This window comes from Arachis ipaensis, chromosome B3 (genome assembly GCF_059453495.1).
Source record: "Arachis ipaensis isolate K30076 ecotype BB chromosome B3, ASM5945349v1, whole genome shotgun sequence".
NCBI classification, from domain to species: Eukaryota; Viridiplantae; Streptophyta; class Magnoliopsida; order Fabales; family Fabaceae; genus Arachis; species Arachis ipaensis.
In genome coordinates this window covers 7985690-7999927 of record NC_142438.1, presented here as the reverse complement: position 1 = coordinate 7999927, position 14238 = coordinate 7985690, and the positions used below count along the sequence as shown (strand labels likewise).

The window sequence follows — 14238 nt, the reverse complement described above, 5'->3', positions numbered from 1 at the left end:
TGTTTTATGTAAGTAGAATACGTACTATATTGATAATATACAGTGTATTTACAATACGTAATTTATATATTGTCTTTATAAATAAAAAAAATTGATCTGACAATTTACACTCTACGAATTTTATAATTCCAAAATTTTACAAAATATCGTAATTTGCAACATTAAAGAATTACACAATTTTTTATCTACTATCTAAAAAAAATAACCGACAATCGTAGCTACTAATTTTGGAGTTTATTTTTTCTTCCGTTCCATCTACTAAAATGTGCAACCAGTGACAAATTAATTAAACAAGGACATGAGAATTGGTCTTCTTAATTTTTTTTTAACAATTGAGAGAGTAAAATGTGATTTCACACTATTAATTTTGTAAGTGAGACGAAAAATAAATATGAGAAAAAATAATAAATGATTAGAGATCACACTTTACACTTTCAATTTTTTTTAACAATTGAAAGAATCTATTCCCCAAAGATATGGATTATGATTTAATTAAAAAATTAATAAAATAATAAAAATAAATTAGCCTGGGCTAGGTCATTTTATTTCTATACCAAGTTTAGATTTAAGAATTAAGATTCTCTTAAATAAAGAAGTTGATAAAATGATAAAATAAAAAATTAATTATTTTTAAATTAAGATAATAAAATAATATTTTATAAAAATTATAAAATTAATGATGATTAATTTTTTTTTTATTAATTTTTTTATTTTAGAAGATCCAAATTCTAGATTTAGTATCTAATTTTCACGTGTAACGTGTCTAGGTAAATTAAACAATTTTTTTACCAAATTAAAAATCAATAATAATGTATGTTTCTGATAAATTATTCATTAAATGTTCCCTTTTCTTTTTCTTTAATTTTTTTTAACCTTTACTATTTATGACTATTTAATAAAAAAACTTACAGGAGATCGATATAATATTTTGACTCACAATTCCAGTTTCCAGCCAAATTAATACTACCCAAAATTCCACAATTTGTGAGTATAAATATAAATTAGAATTAGAAAATTATATTGAAAACACATCAACAGAATCATAACGTCATGGATGCCATTAATGTATGTTGTATCATCAATCAATATGAGAAGAGTACAAGGTTTGCCAATCAATAAGTTAAAATCGGAGCCTTTGTTCAATTCATATGTCCATGATTAATAGCACATGCAAAAGTGTTAAAGAGGTCAACAAAAGTGAAAAAAATAGAAGATTTAATAAAGAGTTTTCCTTTGATAAAGGATAAGTTCTCTGTGTCTTTAATTTATGCCTTTTTTTTTATGTTGTGCTCAGAGATGCCATCATGCATGAGACATGAGAGTCTTGCAGGCTTTTTGCCCCTACATATTATTATTATTATTATTATTATTTTTATTATAATATTTTTAATTTAACATTTTCTAAATTTTATTTTCTAATCTCATTTCTTTCAAAATTTTATCATAAGATTTATTTTTAATGACAAATATATTCCTATATACATCTGTTTGTCTGTGTCTTTGTTATTCTAAAATAGTAAACAAACACAATTTTAGTAAACTAGAGTTCATAATTTCATATCATTTATCTTACACACGAGACTTATTTTGATCAATGTTGCAATAACTTGCATACAGTCATAAACTATGAATGGAATAACAGCTCAACAATATTCAATAATAATTGCAGCACATTTCCTTTAACTAACAATTCTTTTCATCATTTCAGCTTTGTAACGTACTCTGTTCAAAAGACAATCAACCAACCACTGGAGGGTTTGAGATAGGTGGCTATCGTATTTTTGAAATTTTAATCTCCAGTGTTGCATATGAACTCTTTTTTCTTGTAATTTTTGCATACCATGCAATCATGCATATATTGTTGCTAGAGGTGAAAACAGGTTAGGTGAGACCAGACTTAACTCTTAATAGATTAAGTTTGTACTGTAATTAATTAGGCTTGAGTTTAACATGCAATTTGTTATAAACTTTTTTTTAAGTATTAAGCTTCATTTGTTATTAAATTTAGGGGATGTTCCCATAAAGACGCAGAAAACGTTTTTTTTTTAAAGATATTTTTTAATAATTAAAATTTAACACATATAATCACTTAAATTATATTATTTTTGTTAAAATTAGGTCAGATAAATTAATTTAACCAAAAAACAGTTAATCAAATTTTGAATCCATCTAAATTAATATTATTTTTTATAAAAAATGACTACAATATCTCTATTATATAAAATGACTAAAATATTTTTATTATATATATTAATTTTGAGAATCCTAAATTCTAACTCTTTTCTTCTTTATCGAGTTAGAATTTAAAGTTTTTAATATATATATATATATATATATATAATAGGGATATTTTAGTTGTGTTTTTATAATAGGGATATTGTAGTAATTTTTTATAAAAAATATTAATTTATATCGGTTCAAAATTTAATTTATTAATTTTTTTACTAAACTGATTTATCCGATCTAATTTTAATAAAAATAATACAATTTAATTGATTATATGTGTTAAATTTTAATTATTTAAAAACATCTTTAAAAGTCAATGAGTTATACCTCAAATGGCATAGTCTCTCCATGCTCAATTAAGAGGTTGCGGGTTCGAATCTCTTATCTTTGGTAAAAAAAAAATCTTTAAAAAAAGACATTTTTGACATCTTTATCTAAGTGGCTCCTTTAAATTTAATATGATTTAAAGTCTACTAAAAGCCTAAAAAGTTGGATAGAATTTTTTTTTACAAAAATTAAAAAATATTATTTTAAAAATATTTTTTAATAAAAATTACTTATATACAATATATTGAATTTAATGTTTACAAAAAATTTTAAATTTTAAAATATACAAAAATATTTATAATAAAATATAATAAATTTAAAATATCTACTAACTTTGTTAATATAATAATAATAAAATATTTATATATTTATTTATATTTTAAGAGATTCAGACAAACTTTACAATCTAATCAAATTAATTAGTAAATTTGAGTTTGACATATTAATATATTAATAATTTAAACTTGGGTCTATTTTGTAACTGATTAAGCCAAATACTGGCCTAGTTATAGACTTCTGATAAGCAGCCAGTAGACTCCTGATCTGTTTCCAGTTTTCCACCCTTGTGCTTCTTATTCTTCTTTTTTTTGTGTTGTTATTTATTTATTTATGTTTTTGCCAAATATATTTAAATGGTTTTTAGTTGAAGAACAAAACTGGTTTTTTTTTTTGTCAGAATCCGGAGCCCAGGATCGTATATTTTGCCTTGGACTTGTACTGGTATATGACTTTTTCTTTTGGGATCTCCACCAAATCTACTAAGAACGATAAGGGCTATTTTTTTGGGCTTGAAGTGTATCGTGTTTAAGCGTTTTGCCTTACAAGTACTGATTTATCTTGGGCCTTGGGCTTGGCCCATTTTTAAATATCACTAACGTGTATTTATAACTTTGATTTATAATCAATTTGGGTTGGTCGAGTGGTCAGCTCACTCGTCCGTTTAAGCAAGTGTCGGTGGTTTGAATCCGGCCTTGTACATGCAGCAACTCATTGGCCAGCGGCAGACCCTTAAATGAAGCTCCAATTTGCGATGAATTAGTCCTTGGCCTGTCGAGGTAGAGAATACCGTGGACAACAAAAAAAAAAAAACTTTGATTTTTGACGAGGGAAAAAAAAAGCTTTAATCGTTTTACTTTGTTGAACAAATTTAGAGACAAAGGGAAACGAAATTAGCTTGTGCATTTTCAGAGAAACATCTTCAGGCTTGTTCATTTTTATCTGAGACAAGTGTCGAGAAGAGAATCAATCAATATGGCAAGAAATAGCCACTGGCTTCAAAGAATAAATAAAAGGGCGTGGGAGTGGGACAGTGTATCATGTATGAGATTCGACTTTTTGTGAACGAGTTTTTTGTGGTTCTGATTTTTTGTTGTTATTTATTATTAGAATTACTTATTTTCAAAAGTTAGTTATTATTTATTAAGTTACTTACCATCTGTTGGCTCATGGACACTGCACTTTTCTTCCCTCATTAAACATAATAATAGCATGCTACCACCAACACCAAACTGATGGTAGTTTTAGAACATGTGGCCCAGAATGAGTGAACCATTGCTTTCATCAGACAGCTTTGAATCTTTTTGTGGTTCCAGCAGCATGTTCTATTATCTTCTCTTTTAAAATGATTTATAGTTCAATAATCTTTTTCCATTTTCTCATTTTTATTCTATTTTATATTTTTTAAAATATAATATTGTCTGTTGTTTTTTTATTTTTAAAATAAATATTTCGTCATTTATATTTTATTGTTTTTTTACAGAAACATTTGACAGAATATCATCTATTTAGTAACGTTTGTTTTCAAAAATTGAAAACTGAAATTTAATATTGTGTGTCTGAAATTAAAATTTTAGTCTCGAGATACAAAATTTTAGTTATTTCTCTAAAAAATAGAGACAAAAGGAATTAAAATTTTTGGAGAGAAAAACTCAAATTTTAATAATTTTTTTTAAAATATCATCATTTAATTTTTTAAATTTTAAATTTACTAATTATTTTTTATATTTTTCTTAAACTAAATATAATACAAAGACATAACCTAATTTAATATATTTTATACTAAATAAAATACAAAAATTTAATTTAATTTCTATTTCTCAATTTCTAGTCAATCTCTTTTTCAAATATAGCCTTTAGATTAGAGCAGCACCAATTCACTACACACAACACAAAATCAGCCACTCTCCTACCACATTGTCATGGGAGGACAACCAATTTGGACTCAACCAATAAAACCCAATCAGACATAAACCAAAATATTCAACACCAATGAATTCTATTGCAGTTTTCTTCATTTTTTTTTTGGTGACTCAGTTTTCTTCATTTGTAATTTCCCCCTAACTGTTGATGAAGCAAAACTCTTTTGTGCGGCACATTTTATTTTATTTTTCTTTTAATAAAGACAACAAAATTATAAATTACTCTTTTAAAAAAGTATTTAATAGTAGAAAACATAAATTGATTACAATATCTTAGACTTAAATAAAATATATAACATTTTTCCTAGTTATCGAAATTCAAGTATAAACATGTCTTGATGAATAAACTATGATCATTCTACAACTGCACGCTAGCTTGGCTTATAGCTTTGCTTCCTTTTTTTCTAGTGTTAGCCAAATCGAATCCAATTTGATCCGTGTTCATTCATAGAAAGACTGGTCTGGCATTTTGTTTGTGTTAGATTTTTTTCCATGTTTTCTCACTAAAAAAACCACTAAAGTTTAAATTTATAAAAAAATGTGGATCAAACTTTTTTAATACTTTTTATATAATAGATGAATTAGTGGATTAAAAAAGTATTAAAGTAGCTAGTATTTCTATTTATATTTATATTTATCTAGGCAAGATGTTGGGTTTTACGGGTACATGAACTGACCGAAGCAACAATTGGTAGTTTGATACAAATCGATTTATTTCCACCACAGATTACCGATTAGTGATTTGTTACATTGATTATTAATTTATTATCTCAAAGACAATTCCATTATTTTCAATTTTTATTCCACTTGTAGTCTGTTTCTTTTTTAGTGAATTCCACTTGTAAATAGGATGGGATTTATAAATAGGAGGCATATTTACGGTTTTACCCTGCGGGAAAAGTGGATTATAGTGGAAGGTAGAATAAAAGAGAGCAATTGATAACAAAATAAATAATAAAGTCACAAATAAATTCCGGAAATTAAAATTTTGGATAAATTAATTTAAAAAGATACTAATAAAATTTATGATAATATATGCGAATAAGATAAAAAAATCTTAATTTAATATAATTTATTTACAATTATTAAATTCTTTTTAGAATTAATATATACAAAGTATAAATTTTAGTTTATTTGGCACTTTTTGCTAAACTAAATAAATAGCCAATGAGTAATAGCTCAAATGGCATAGTCTCCTCATACTCAATTAAGAAGTTGCGGGTTCGAGTCTCCTATCTTTAATAAAAAAAAAATAAATAAATAAATAATAATAATCAACAAGTTATAATTTAAATGGTATAATATTTTTGTACTCATCTAAAAATTTCGGATTTGAACCTCCAGTATTTGAAAAATAATAATAATAGTGAGCGACGAATAGGAAGCAGCAAGGAGCCCCTGACCCTGCTTTCCAAGTTTGAACTTCCTTCTTCCTCATTCCTTCTATTTGTTATTCTTCTTCTGTTAATGATGCTAACTACCTGAACCACTTGTTCAAATCGCAAAGTTATTGCGGAGGAAGAAAGAGCGAGAAAGCAGTGCAGCTGAAGAATAATTGACGTTTGAAAGGCATAATTATTAAGAGAGCGACAATGAGAACCCTCTGCGACGTATGCGAAAACGCCGCTGCAATTTTATTCTGCGCCGCCGACGAGGCCGCTCTTTGCCGCTCTTGCGATGACAAGGTTTGACTTCAATTTTATCAAGCTATTGTTCTTCCGTTCATTAATGTCTAGTCATTTCGATTATTTTACTACACAAATTGAATTGTTATGGAGTCAAAATAATAGATGAAATTATTGTATACTAGGAGCCTAGGACAAGTATATTGCATCGTTTGACTTGATTCACTTATATGAATAGAATTCACGCCATTGCTTGGTAAACAAGATCTAAAGCTTTTCTCTATTAATCTACTGGTCCACTGAATTGAGTTTTCTTTTATTTTATTTTATTTTTATCTTGAGTAGGAATATTGGAATTGAATTGTGTTATGTTATGTGAAGTTGGATTTAATCAAAGGACTAATGAAGTCATAAGTTCGTTAGATATTGTTTGCAGTTGATTATATAATTCATAATTTTTTTTCTACATTCATCTCATTTTTAGATTGTTAGTTTTTGGTTCAAGAATAAAACAATAAGATGGTTGGAAACTGTAGATTTATATGACAAAATAAACTTGTGATTTACATTTGAGTTTCAGGTCCACATGTGTAACAAACTTGCTAGTAGACATGTTCGAGTTGGACTTGCTGATCCTAGTGATGTTCCTCGATGTGATATATGTGAAAATGCACCTGGTATTTATATGGATTCCTGACCAGATTGTGCATTTTGATATATAAGACCATAACTAAATACTATTTTTTATCATAAACATTTGTACATGTAGCTTTCTTTTACTGTGAGATAGACGGTAGTTCGTTGTGTCTACAATGTGATATGATAGTACATGTTGGTGGTAAAAGAACTCATGAAAGGTATCTCTTGTTGAGACAGAGAATTGAGGTATGTTTTCAACTGTAGAAGAACAAAGAATAAAATTTTAAAAAAATTCTAGCTTGTAAGTTGAAGGAATGTTTCTTGGTTCTTTGTGGTAGTTTCCAAGTGACAAAACTGGTGGATTGGATGAATTTGGATTGCAAACTTTGGATCAAAATGAACCAAGGAGAGACCAGAGTCAATCAATCAAGCTAAATGCAAGAGATAACCACCAGAGTCACAATCACAAGGTTATATCAGTTACAATGCTAGAAAATAATATTGATGGTCATAGAAAAATGGACAAAAAACTGTTTGATCTTAATACCAGGCCACAACGGATAAATGGTTCAACATCAAACAACCTGGTAATTGTTTTTCATTCTCTAGAGTTTTATGATTCAAAAAATATTTTCTAGATTTCATTTCATGACATTTGATTAATTTATTGAGCATGTGATGACTAATGTTTTGATAGTTCAATTGAATTAATACATATTCTGGTTTTTGAGAAGCAGGATAAGGATATATTGGGCAGTAATAATCATGATTCTATTGGTGTTGTACCGGTAGAATTGTTCAAACAAGAAGCTGAGAAGTAATTAAGGTATAACATATGGAGTGAACTTATTGCATGTCTTATGAAGTAATAAGATTATCTATTAAGTGTTTGAGTTCTAACCAAATTAATCAAGAAAAAGAGAAATATTATTATAAAAAAATGAGTTGTAATAAACTAGCACATGCATAAGATGTTTTCATTTGTAAAAGAATATCGACCTTTGTTTTTTAATACTTATTTCTTCGCATTTTTTTTTATTGTAGATATCACTAGAGAATTGACTTCCATGCTTACTGAGGGTTTCAATTCTCACTCAAATTTATTTATCTAGACCATTGATGTTTATAGAAATTGCATTAACCCCTGTAAAAAGTTTGGTAGATTAAGAAAAATTTCGAAAAGTCTATCACTACCAACAAAAGATGCTTATTTGACGTTAAATGGATTTGTGCTAATCATGATTCATGATATTTATCATGACTTGAGATAGGATAAAGATTTTTACAATAGGCACATAAAATCCTCCTCCAATAATTGTACCTCTTAATTTATAGGCCTAATTTTTTATTTACAAATTACGTATGGTCTGTCATGTACGCATAGCCACAGTTGGTTGATCAATCTAATTTTATTGCAGTTTAATGAAGGTTCATGAGCTATATTATAGTCTAGCTAGTATTCAGGTACACGAGAATTGGAGTGAAAACTAATTTGAGTTAGCCCTTGGACCGATATATGGAAGAAATAATACACCAAAATTGTAAGAGTTTATTAATAAAAATTTCATTAAACAAAAGTTTTGATACAAGAGACAATAAAACTAACTATACAGTAGTAGTGCATAACAAATTTGTCAAAGGGACCAAACAAGTTAGTTGAAATCCTATGGAATAGGTAATTACTATAGCAATTGAAACTCATATTCAACTTATCAACTATCATATAGACTCACTCACAAGTAGAAAACTAAAGCTGTGTTGAGCTCTTTTGGTTCCAAAAAGAAAAAAAGAGTAGTCATCAAGCCCCATATCACAACCTTTTCCGACGAACCTCAAGCAATCTTTCCACTATAAAATTCAGTTATGTACACAAGGCTCTCTCAAATTTGACATATTTGATATTTCATTGTGACCCATAATTTTTTAAAAGTTGCAGTTTTATCCCAAGAGACCGAAACAAATTACATGCAACTCTATCAAACTGAGAATTAACTTAGGCCTATATTTTCTAGTTATTTAACTACAATTCCAATAGAACATTGTAATTACATACACCCTAAACAATTGGGAAAATGAAAATACCGCAGTGGTTCAAACCTATAGAATTAATAGAAAAACCCCGTTCCACTCAGTTCTGCAATTAGCACTATCGCCGAGCTCCAGTGACCATCTTTAACTCACCCCCCCCCCCCTCCCCTTCTAAATTTTTTTTGGTATATTCCATTATTCCTTCTAATTTTTATTTATATCATATTTTTTTCCCCGAATAGAAACAGGAAAAGGCTGAGGCACCAGTAGGTTCTTTCAAATGGGCCAAATCCGTATGATAAACTCATTTACCTATTTAAACGAGCGGGTTTGTTTCTCAAATTAAACTTGTTTTAACTTTTGGGTTATACGGACCAACTCGTTAGCTGATGGTCCATTTAATTTTTGTTTTTTGTAATATAAAAAAAATTAGCATTTTTAGACAATATTTTTTATGATCCAATATTTGGAAAGTTGACCCATCAATTTTTTAAAAAATATTTATTTAAGATTTTTGACTTAAAAAATAATATTTTTGTCTATATATTTTTAAAAAATAACAGAGTAAATAGGACAATTTATTTAAATTATTGAACTGATTATAAACGGTCTGAATTGAATAATTACGATCCATAAACAAAATGAACTTAAACAACCAATCTGTTTAACATACAGCCTTATGTGGACCAGGTCTAAATGGGCCGATCTGATCCGTTTTACAGCGGTAGGCACCACTAGATTGATTAGAAACCTCCAACAGTTCGATGAAATTAAGTTCTAAAACATACACAAATTTGTGGCAAGGGTTCTTCACAGGCCCAGCTTACACATCACAACCCACTGTCACATAAAAAATTCAGTTTTAAAAAAGAACAGTACATATTTGTAGCCACTAGCCACTAATGAAACTGACCACATCCTCCACCCCCCCCCCCCCCCAAAAAAAAGAAAAAAGAAATCTGACCAAAAATAACATTTTTGTTTTAATAAAAAATGAGGCAGGCTTTGTTTCAATAACCTTTAATTAACAATGATGTTGACCTGCAAATCTACCTTTTAAGTTTTAATTTTGATGTATAACAAAGAAAGCTAGAAATCTTTTACATTAGAACCGAAAGGGATATTTTGATTAAAAAATGTTCAATTCTATAGTTTTCATTCTTTTTAGCATTGATCTTAAAGAAGTATTTTGACCTTCATTCTTTTGCATCAGTCTTTTAACTTCAGTCATATAGTTTACTTCTTGATGTATTTAAAGACTTATAATGTGTCATTAACAGTATTTGATGAACAAACTTAGTAATTTATTTGACCGTTCTAAGAAGATCGAACAACAAATCATACTACTAGAGAGGATTTTGGCTCTCAACCAAGTGACATGTTTTCTAGTTAATTAATTACTCTTTTAAGTTGAAATTCAAACATTTTACTATATAATGATGCATATTCAAGTACATGGCTCCTAACTTATGGCAAAAGGCTTATTAAGTTGTAGAGTTGCACTTAACCATGAGCAAAACAGTCTCCATGAACAAAAATAGTCTCCAAGACTAGAACATTACAACTTTTACACAAATCAGTCTTCCATTCCAATCTTTCCCTCCACATTATGTTGCTGAACATGTATATATATATATATATATATATATATATATATATCAGATTCACCACTCAACATCTTAGTAGGAGTAGCCCTTCACAAACAACTCCTTCTTGGCCTCCTCAGATTCGCCGTCGCCGGTGTACTTTCCGAGCTGAGCAAGCGAGTTGGACTTGGCACGGAAAAGGAGGGCATCTTGAGCAGCCTTGACATTCTCCGGACGGCCTCCCCATGTCTTCAAGCAAGTGTTTTGGAGGGCTCTGGCATATGAGAAGGACACATGCCATGGGTTTGGAGATTGGTTCATTGCATTCAAGTTGAGAGTTGCTTCCACCTCAGATTGTCCACCAGACAAGAACTACACAAATTTGTACTTTTTCTTAGTACATCAACATATAAAGAACAATGTAATGATGGAGTTTGGCAGTGTTACTTACCATAATTCCGGGGACGGCCGGGGGAATTCTGCTGTGAAGAAGCTTGAGTGTGTAGTCAGCAACTTTCTGAGGAGAGGCTCTGTCCTTGGACTCGGCTCCAGGAGTAACCATGCTAGGCTTAAGGAGGATACCCTCAAACTGGACATTGTTCTCAGCAAGGTAGAAGAAAACCTCAGCCCAAACCTTTTTCGCTACCTCAAAAGTCCTGTCAATGCCATGTTCACCATCAAGCAAGATCTCTGGCTCCACAATTGGAACCAAGCCATTGTCCTAACCATTGAACCAAAAAAAAAACAGCTTAGAAGACTATATAAATACAACTAAGTATTCTTGAATAACTTGAATTGTTTCTTTAATTTACTACCTGAGAAATGGCTGCATAGCGAGCCAAACCCCATGCTGCTTCCTTGACAGCCAAAGCAGAGGGACCATTGGGGATGCTCACAACAGTGCGCCTGGTTTATAAATTAAGTCATTATTAATGCAAAAATTATCTTAAAATTTCGATTTGAGATACGAACCTTAAAAATCTATTATTTTTGGCCATCACTTCCCCATCAACTTAATCTTTTTAATCTAGTAATCCAACAATATATTTTATCCCATACTTTTAAACATTAATGGCTAAACAATAAATTCTGATGACCCTAGAAAGAGTAGAATATGCAGAAACTCACCATTTGGCGAAACGAGCACCTTGCTGGTAGTATGCGGCTGAGCGAGAGGCAAGACCATCCAAACCTTGGCACCATGACTCATCATTGGAACCAGCCAAGGGCACCAAACCCTGTTGTTTTTAACGCATGCATAAACCATGTATTAACAAATACAATGGCATGAGTAAAATTCTAAACTTGTATATCATAAACCATGTTTTCTTAATAAAATACTACACACCAAGGGAAAATCGTTTGCTTTCTCTCTTTCATCTTACTACTTGTGCGTTTCACACACATGTACTACACAATGACAACGACAATGACAATCATACAACAAGCTAACTTCAATTATGGTATATCAAAAGTGTTATGTACATGCTAAAAATCACCCAAAATATATTTGTATGTAAATACATATATTGTTTAACTTATTTTTAATATATATTTTATATTTTAATATGTATTTTATACATGTGATTGATTTGATGGTTGATTTTTAGTGTATAAGTAGGATATTTGATGTTAGAGATATATTTATATCATTCCTTCAATTCTTTACTCTACTGGTTAAGGCATAAAGGTAATCCAAAACAGAAAAGACGCTAATGTTAGAAAGAAAAAAAAAATCCAAACTTGTCTTATTTAAGATTAATTAATTCTAGTAATAATTAATAAATATTAAATAAGACAATTTTTTGTTGTTTTTGGCTAATTTTTTTGTTGTCAAACATTTCAAAGAAAGAAGACACATTGAGCTTACCTTGTCGACTTTGATACCAGGAACAATGCTTTGCTCTTTAAGTAAATCAACAATTTTCTTGCCATCAACGGTGGATTGGTAGAGAGTTTCTTCAAAGAGAATGGCACCGGAGATGAACTGACCAAGGCCTGGTGCTGCCACAAGGAGGGTGCGGTATGCTTGGCGGTTAGCTTCAGTGTTCTCTAGCCCAATTGAGGCCAAACGCTTCCCACAGGTTGCATTTGACTCATCCATCGCCAAAATCCCACGCCCAGGTGAAGCAATAGTTTTCTAAATATATTATACACGTACACATTCAAAAGATTACACGGTTGAAGAAGATTGAAGCAACAATTTCAAAACCATGCTAATGTAAGATGTAAAACTACACGCCCTCTGAAGTTCATAAATGGAGCTACTCTTGGTTCGTAGTTGGTAAAGTAAACCATGCTTTGGTGCAACATAAGTTCATAACTAAAGTACTAGAAATCCAAAGTGCAAAGAACAAAATGAATTATGGGGGTGAATCATTATCATCTAGCATTCAAAACAATGTTTTATCGTTCATACCGCGGTCTTGACGAGCTCCTCGGCATAGGAACCAGCTCTGATGGTGAGTGCTGATGGTGATGGGGCGGCAGAGTTGGTTCTTGCAAGAGACACTGCAGTTTGGCGAAGTGTTTGGCCTTTAACCCACTCAGACTTGTCAAGAACTGGGGATGACTTGAGAAGAGTTGCTGATGCTGAGGCCATTGTTTGTTTCAATGCAATAAAATGGTATGAATCTGCCTTAACAAGCAGCAACACAATAATCTTATCCCCTTCAGCAACCTCTTTGTGTGCCTTTTTACCACACATGCACTCTGTTCTCTCTATATTTATAGTTACCAAGTGATATCTCATTTGAGGCTCATGTCAACCAACCTATCCTCACCTGACATGTGGATGATAACTCCTGCTTACTTGGCATTTTCCATTGTCAAAAAATTCCTAGGTGAATACATTACACAAGTTTACCATCTCATATTTAAACGCACTCTTAATAACAAGTAGTAAAAATACTATTTTTATTACGAGTGTGTTTAAATATAAGATGGTAAACTTGTGCTCTTACAATAATCTCCTGCATTAAGTGGTTGAAATGGATGGCTCTTTGCTCACCTTGTAAAAGTTAACAAATAGACTTGGAATTTGGAAATAAAAGGTAGAGTTTTTTCCCCACAATTGTGCTGCTATTAGTGACAAAGGTGTAACATGCATCCAAAAGGGTACAAGTTAGTGGCTTTTGTATGGAAAAACCAGTGTGCGGTTATAACTAGGCTTGATGATGATGCAATTTGTCTCCTTCTAAAAGATTTTATGGTCCTGATTTAGTCTCAGATTTTGGAGAGATTGAGGTCTCCAAACTATGATATTCAATGGCCAAAGTCACAAATATATTTACTTTTCCTTCTTTGGTAGTAGGGAAACTATCAAGTCTATTAAGCAATCGCATGTAGATTGGTAGAAGCAAAAAGAATAAAGAAGACAGAATTACCAAACCTATTTGAAGGGAAGGTACTTAAGTTATCTGCAAACTTTGGTTAAAATAAAATAAGAATCCAACTGACATGGTTCTTGAAGTTGGCAAACTAATGAACATTATAAAGTGCAAACAGAACCAAGATTTCAACCCTACACATTACCAAGTGATAGCTTCTATAAAACTATTTTATTTATTATTATAATCCAATCTAGTAAGGGCACTCTTGGTGATTAAT

At 30.4% G+C, this 14238-nt stretch overlaps 2 protein-coding genes across 4 annotated transcripts; one reads left to right on the top strand and one right to left on the bottom strand.

Annotated features, from left to right (window-relative positions):
• Positions 1–6084: 6084 nt before the first annotated feature.
• Positions 6085–8555, top strand: LOC107628839 (B-box zinc finger protein 19). 3 transcript variants are annotated; one of them, XM_016331447.3, is made up of 6 exons: positions 6085–6166; positions 6259–6436; positions 6957–7053; positions 7146–7261; positions 7354–7602; positions 7753–8043. In XM_016331447.3, exons 2-6 carry the CDS (start codon positions 6344–6346, stop codon positions 7834–7836), a joined length of 639 nt encoding a protein of 212 aa, XP_016186933.1. In that variant the 5' UTR covers positions 6085–6166; positions 6259–6343; the 3' UTR covers positions 7837–8043. The 3 variants fall into 3 exon arrangements, with proteins under 3 accessions (XP_016186933.1, XP_016186934.1, XP_088365338.1); XM_016331448.3 differs by adding an exon at positions 8060–8555 and having other exon boundaries at positions 6111–6436; positions 7753–7841; XM_088509212.1 differs by having other exon boundaries at positions 6111–6436.
• A 1891-nt stretch (positions 8556–10446) lies between these two features.
• On the bottom strand, positions 10447–13396 carry LOC107632273 (fructose-bisphosphate aldolase 1, chloroplastic). Its single transcript, XM_088508800.1, has 6 exons — positions 13049–13396; positions 12500–12769; positions 11758–11867; positions 11445–11535; positions 11081–11350; positions 10447–11001 (listed from the first exon to the last, which is right to left on the bottom strand). The coding sequence occupies exons 1-6, from the start codon at positions 13379–13381 to the stop codon at positions 10723–10725; spliced, it is 1353 nt and encodes a 450-aa protein (XP_088364926.1). The 5' UTR covers positions 13382–13396; the 3' UTR covers positions 10447–10722.
• Between the last annotated feature and the right edge of the window lie 842 nt (positions 13397–14238).